The sequence below is a fragment of the Etheostoma spectabile genome, chromosome 3, assembly GCF_008692095.1.
Source record: "Etheostoma spectabile isolate EspeVRDwgs_2016 chromosome 3, UIUC_Espe_1.0, whole genome shotgun sequence".
In the NCBI taxonomy this organism is placed as follows: Eukaryota; Metazoa; Chordata; class Actinopteri; order Perciformes; family Percidae; genus Etheostoma; species Etheostoma spectabile.
The window spans coordinates 14,249,462-14,256,458 of record NC_045735.1 but is presented as its reverse complement, the minus strand read 5'-3'; the positions used below and the strand labels follow the sequence as shown (position 1 = coordinate 14,256,458).

The following is a 6,997-nucleotide window of genomic DNA, read 5'->3' as shown; positions in this document are numbered from 1 at the left end:
AAACAGCTTTGTTAGTTTCTGAGGTCTGCACATAACACACAACACTCATTACTCTGTTACACACAAGAAACCAGATTATTAAACGCATCACGTAGTGCTTTCATAATGTAGATTTATTAGAATATTCAGAGTAGTGCTATAACTTCTCATTCACTAGAGCTTCTGTCGATTCATAGTTTTCATGGACGTGTTGGTCTGTGAGACAGGTGCTCCGCAATGAAATAAATCTGTAAAGCAACATGGAAATAATAAACAAAAGGCTACCTAATATTTATATTACTAATTACGGAATTTACAGTCACAAAATTTCATGGAGCAGTCCAAAGAAATGTGTGGGTTTCCTCACTGACATAATAAAGAATATTAATAAATACACTTTTTTTTTTTCCTTTTTCAAGTAGATTTCTGGAGTAAACCAAGTCATCTCTGAAATCAGTCTTGTTACAGTGAATCGCTACAAAATGAAATAGAGATGTTACACAAGCAAGTTTGCAAGGTGAGAGAAAGTACAAACAGCTGCTTTTTTGCCTTTTTGCAAAACAAAGATGGAGATCAACAGAGACAAAATGAGTGTATTAATGGACACAGTATAAAACTCCAGTAACTGTCTCCATCTCTCTATATTGCCAACGTTTGACCAGGTTGCGTTTCAACTCTCAGAAAGATGGTCCCATATTTTTTGGTTGTGGGAGAGTTAATGAAAACAACTGATGAACGACTCAGAGTAGGTGATGAGTTATTAGCCCGCTAGAGTTCATACCACAGACTGAAGCAACAAACTCATCAGTCCAGCAGGAGAATCATCAAAAAACTCTTCAGTCAGTGACGAAAATGAAAACCCAGTTGTAGTAGACTGTACGATGATACCCACAGTACAAGTCTCTTAAAATTAAATTGACGTAGTTGTAGGTCACTCTGCTTTGTGTAGAACTACATCTTTTCACCTCTCTCTACCCAAAGAACAGAGCAGGAAACTGCAGGAGTCTCAAGACGTCGGCCCCTCTTTCCCTTGCTGAATTTTAACAAAGTACCCACTGTTTGAAGGAGAAAGGCATATTGGGACAGAGAGTGTGAAGGGATAGGACCATAAAGCCTGGGCGAGGGGGGGGGGGTTGGTTGTGGGTCACATTGAGGTTGAGAGTGGAGGAGTCAGGACTTGTTACAGTAAAGAAGGAAAAGGGATGAACTGGGGAGGTGTCTGGTCTTGGCCCGGCTGCTCTAATTGGATTTTGGGGTGCTCTTCTCTGCTCAGAAAGAGTTTTTGGGGGGGGGGGACTCTGTTCCCTTCTGGTTAGAGTGTGTGTGTCAGGGGAGCTTAGAAGAAGTTGTGCTTGAGGGTAAAAGTCTGTTTTGTTTCCCCAGCAGAGACTGGAACGTGATGTTTGGATTTCTGCTTTAAACTTGTACCTGATCGCCATGCTCATCAGAGCTGCCGCTATGGCTGCCCAAGAGTCTGCTGCAATGCAGCGACTGTGGGAATGTGAGTTTATAGGTGGCAAGAAAGACTGAAAAGAACAAGTGAAAAAGACTGTGTATGCATGTGTTTATCAGTTAAAGCAGTTCTGATTGGGCTACACAATCATCCTTTTGACGCTCTGAAGTTCAAGGGCCTGTACATGAAGAGTGTTGCATCAATAAATAGTGTGTCTTGTCTTAGGTTTATCTGAGGAAATGTGATTTCTCGTCAATCTGTATGAACACATCTGAGAGTGAAAGTGAAGAGGCATTGCAGGAAGGAGACTGACCATGTCGAGAGTTTTGCAAGTGCAGTTGCATAATTTTTAGGGTGAGAGATGGTGTCCAAACCTTTGACTTTATTATCTTCCAATCAGTTTGACACAAGACACTTTTTTTTTAGAGAAGAACTGAAGGCCTCGCTGAACTACAGCGGACTACACCAGCGAATTCAGTGTTATAATGGGTATGTCCTGACTCTCAACCAAAGCTGGAAATTCCTCACTGTTCCTGTAGACAGCATAATGTTTGTCTCTCATTTCCTCTTCATCTGTGCTTCAGAACAGGTTTGTCTTGATGGTGGGGTTGGGTTTTCTGTGGAAGGAGGACAGGACTCCAGCAAAGGGCCCGGTCATACTGTCCGCCGGCTGCCAGGCCTTCAGAATCTCCTGAGTCTGGGTAGCAGGCTGGGCAACGGCTGGGTTGGACGGCCCCAGACTGGACCAGCTGGGCGGCTTCAGCCCCTGGAGAACCGGAGAGCTGGAGGTGTTAATGTAGCCACTATTTACAGGAGCCGGGCTGGGGCTCAGGCTGGCGGGGCTGCCCAAGTTTCCATTGGCCGAGCCCGGCAGGGAGGCCGTGCTGTCAGGTGTGGGGCTGCAGGTGGATTCTTTGGACTCATCATCATCGGATGAAGATCTCAGCTCTCCGCCCTTCTTCCCTCCAGAGCTGCTGCTGGAGCTGCTGCCCGTGGTGCCACCAGAGCTGTTGGCTTTGGCGTTGGCTGCACGCTCCTGCTTGCGAAACTTTGCACGTCTGTTCTGAAACCACACCTGTTAACGCAGACATTTAGTTAGATAGATAGATAGATAGATAGATAGATAGATAGATAGATAGATAGATAGATAGATAGATAGATATATTACATGGTCAGATCATGTCAGACCTTTGCTGAAGTTGTGTATAATGTGTTCTACCTACAACTTTTTTCAGGTAGGCTATAAAAACACATTAGAACAAACGCCTGTTCCTCTCACCTGTACCCTCGCCTCGGTCAGGTCTATCTTCAGCGCCAGCTCCTCTCGGGTGTAGATGTCCGGATAGTGTGTCTCGGCAAAGACCCGCTCCAGCTCCTTCAGCTGGGAGCTGGTGAAGGTGGTCCTGATGCGCCGCTGCTTCCTCTTCTCGTTCAGGCCGGAGGGGTCCGAGAAAAACTTGTAAGGGACTGTGAGGGCAACATTTTTATCCGTTTAGTGATCAGAAAAACAACATTTGAAACGGTCTGACTGGCACTTTAAGAGCGCAGTGGCCGCAGATCATAGTAACGCAGAGTGGCCCTGCGTAAATGAAATAGGTAAATAACTCGTAGGACTTTTAAAATACAACTTTGTAACGGCTTTACGAAGAGATCTTTCATAATCAACTGTTTGTCAGTAAACAACCGTAGGCTGTAGGCCTACAGTAGCCTAGTTACTGGTTGAAGGCGGACTAGTTTATTGATAATTTATTGCATTGTGTTTATTAGATTGTGTATTTGGTGGAAGGCCAAATTTATAACAAAACGCAAAGCTGGTTCATTCATACGTTTTACATTTGTATTATGTTTAGCTTAAAAAAGGTGTTTAATACAGTGATGAAGAAGAAGAATTTAGCCTCTAATTAGTTAGGCCTGTATGCGTTTTATTTAGGCTATTGAATTTATAAAATGAATAAAAAATACAATAAAAAAACATATTTCCATTTATCCAGTTGCATGAACAAAATTTTACTTTGCAACTACAATTTATTTTGGAGTTAAATCTCGGCTTAATGTCACAACCGGTCACAACACATAAAGCGAGCATTTCAATTTATAAGCCTGTCAAAAAATGGATATTGGGTTTAAATCGTAAATTTAATTTAAATTTAGGAATTTGACACAATTATGGTTGCATGGAAATTATTAATTGCACAGCACATCCAAACAGTTTGACTTATGGGCCTATGGCCAACAGGTGTGCGTATGTCATTCGACAACGTTTTCGATTTTTTTTTTAGATGATTTACTATTATTATTATTATTATTATTATTATTATTATTATTATTAGGTCTAGCAAAGTCTTCTGATTCGTTGATTGACGCGTGCATATGGGCTACACTGTCAAAATTAGTATAGCTTTATCTTTAAAAATATTTGCGCTTTTCAAAGTCATCGTTATAATACCATCAATATGTGAATTATAACATTGATTTAGCATGCATCTGTCTCTCTCCATAAATACGTTTTGCAGTGCAAGAAGTCTATATTGAGATAAAATCCATTTAAACCATTTAGGCCTTAAACTGTATGTTAGATCATCAATAAAGAAAAAAATGACAGTTGACAATTAGATTACCCTCCCCCCCCCCCCCCCCCCCCCCCTTTTTTATGTGATAGAAGCGCTTATTCGCCGTTCAAGCCATAGAAAAGGACGACCAACTGTAGCCTACTGCTTCTTTTCTTTTCTCGCTTAATAATTATAAGCATAATGAACAACATCCCATAACCTTTCTTTGTATCCCTGCAGAGCTTCAGAGCCTGTCGGCCTACCTGAGGAGTAAGGTGTGGGCTGGTGCTCTCGCAGGGCTCCCAGGGTGCAGCTGGCCGTGCTGAGCGGAGTGCAGCCCGGGTTGGAGAAGGGTCCGCTCCGGATCGGGTTGTACTGGAAGGAGCTGGCCTGGCTGCAGGAGCTGAAGTCCGCGTAGGCCGACGCTTCCATGGCCGCCATGCAGGAGTCATAGGAGTTCAGGTAGGAGTAATCCATCTTATACATGGAGATGAGCCGGTGCAAACACCGGTTTGCAAACTAAAAACGACGAGCGGAACTCTGAGCAGAGAGGTTTGGGTGTGTCTTTAACCGCCTTTTATTTTAGCAAATCGAGTGATATTGTTCAAACCAGTTGGAGTTGGTCTGTCTCTCCAGTATCTCTCGGTTCGTCTCTTGAAAACTCCTGTCAGCTTTGTGGTGTATATCTCACTGTCACAGGGCTGTTGTTCGTGTTTCTTGGTCAATAATCCAGATGTTTTGGCTTGTCTCTCTACAGCTCTTCACTCTCCTTTTTCACTTTCTCCTGATCCTGCTTTTCTCTGGTCGGTTTCCCTCCCTGTAGCCTACTGCAGTTCGCTCTGCTCTCGCGCTCCGTTTGACAGCGCGCTGCTGCTCGCGCAGTGTTTATAATAAACTTGGCAGAGCGCGAGACAATAGCGAGGCGGTGGTCTAGTTTCCATGACAATGCCACCAGTGAGTGAGAGTGGACACGGACGGCCCCCCTCCCACCGCCCACTGCACCGCCCACGCGCTCCAGAGCATCGCGAGCTCGCAGGTGTCAGCAGAGTTTAATCCTCAGTCTAAAAACCAACGGCTTCTTCGCTTAAAACAAAATAAAAACGTTATAATGTGTAATAATGTTATAATGCTTCCTTTATCGGACGTTTCAAAGTCTGGTGAGCCAAGTTATCTCAGCGATATGACCAAAAGCAAGACTCATTCTCTTTCAATTACCATTTTTTTTTTAGATATATATAAGCTAAAAACTGCTTTTACAATGCGTTTAATCAGCCCACAAACTCTCCAAGTAAATATAAGGACAATGTTTAGCCAAGACAGGCACTATGCTTATCGTCTCCCCCTACGCTAGGCCCATTTGCCGTTTTTTCTACAATAGTGAAGAGATAAATATTATTCCTTTTGAAAAGCCATTCTGGAAGAAGGCTGCACTGACTTTTGGGGTTTCAACTCCAAAATAAAAATGTAGGCTATAGCCTACTGTTTGGTCAGGCTATGTCTAGGCTATAAGCGTGAAAAGATTTTAAAAATAATAATAGAAAGGAGCAATATTCGCTCGGTTTGGCACTGAAATTTGTCCGATGGGCCTTTCGGACTCATCTACAAGAAAACACATTTAGAATAGAGATTGCCTACTTTCGCTGTTCTGTTTGATTATTTTACTATATAACATATAGCCTACAATTAGTTCATGCCGAAACAGTAGGCTATAATTAATAACTTATAGCATATTAACATGTGACTAAAATGCATCATATGAGCAGGTGCAGGTTGAGCCCCAAATAATGCTCCGTAGCCGGTCAATATGGAGTTTTACTGCCCCTCAAACGGCTCGTGGAAACAACTGCAGCTCTGCCACAGAAGTCTTTATGTGAGGGAAAACGTCCAGATGTGACGGTGATTGGTGAGATTAAAAGCTTGATTTGATTCCGATCACTTTTACGGAAATGTCACCAGAGTGAGCGTCGCTTTGATGTATAGGACTAGAGAGGGAATTGGCTGAGGAGACGACTGAGGAACCACGACAGGCTAACCATAAACGCATTGACGCTTCATAAATTGGTTTAAGTTTATTGTTCGGTGTCATACAATGTGATAAGTCATATCCCACACGGCCCCCATCTCTCTCTCTCACATACACTCTCTCTCACACACACTCTCTCACACACACACGCGCGCAAACACACACACACACACACACACACACACACACACACACACACACACACACACACACACACACACACACAAAGAAGGGAAACCTGTAGGTGCGCGCCCCATGCAGTTTCCAAATCTGCTATTTAAAAACATGACGGCTGCATTTCAGGCTCTGTTCAGAAAATGAACAGGCGTTTTATTAGTGGATACATTTCACTAATATAACCCACAAGCTAAAATTCCGTTTCACTAGAAATTAATTAAGTTTGGCTTGTGTACGCGCGCTCAATGGTGCGCACTCTTATCTCTGTTTGACTGCATGATGATGCTCCTTAATGTCATTAACCCACCAAACGCGCGCGCATGCGTGTATTTGCCGCGTTGTGCACTTAAACCACAAATAAGTATAAATAATAAGATTTGTTAAAGCGTTTATTGTGTGGTTGGTGAGAGCTGGTGGATGTTTGGGGCGGGGCGGCACGCGGTGCTCCTGTTGATACAGTTGTTCGTCTTTTGCTGATGTTGGCTTGCAGTTCTGCATCACTCATGTCTGTCACTGTGCGCGAGTCCGAGGCTCACGGAGCTCTCCGAGTACCCTTACTGGAATGGTACGCCTATATGTCCATGGGGTTCGGCTATATCAAAGTAACCTATTGAGGCTTCAGACCCAGAACTATGGCTAATGGGCTTACAGGCTAGGCTACTGTAAGTAAGTAGGCTAGCCTACGTTAGTAGGCTATAGGTTTCGGTAAATACTCTACCACAGCCTCGATTCACTTTTGGTTATGGTGTGTATGTGACATGGCTAGTGTCCAGTCACTATAGTTACTATAGGCTAAGTGTCCAGTCACTATAGTTA

The 6,997-nt window shown here is 43.4% G+C and overlaps 1 protein-coding gene across 1 annotated transcript; it reads right to left on the bottom strand.

The window, feature by feature from the left end:
- Window positions 1-381: 381 nt before the first annotated feature.
- Window positions 382-4,991, bottom strand: phox2a (paired like homeobox 2A). Its single transcript, XM_032510046.1, has 3 exons — window positions 4,245-4,991; window positions 2,712-2,899; window positions 382-2,507 (listed from the first exon to the last, which is right to left on the bottom strand). Exons 1-3 carry the CDS (start codon window positions 4,465-4,467, stop codon window positions 2,013-2,015), a joined length of 906 nt encoding a protein of 301 aa, XP_032365937.1. The 5' UTR covers window positions 4,468-4,991; the 3' UTR covers window positions 382-2,012.
- Between the last annotated feature and the right edge of the window lie 2,006 nt (window positions 4,992-6,997).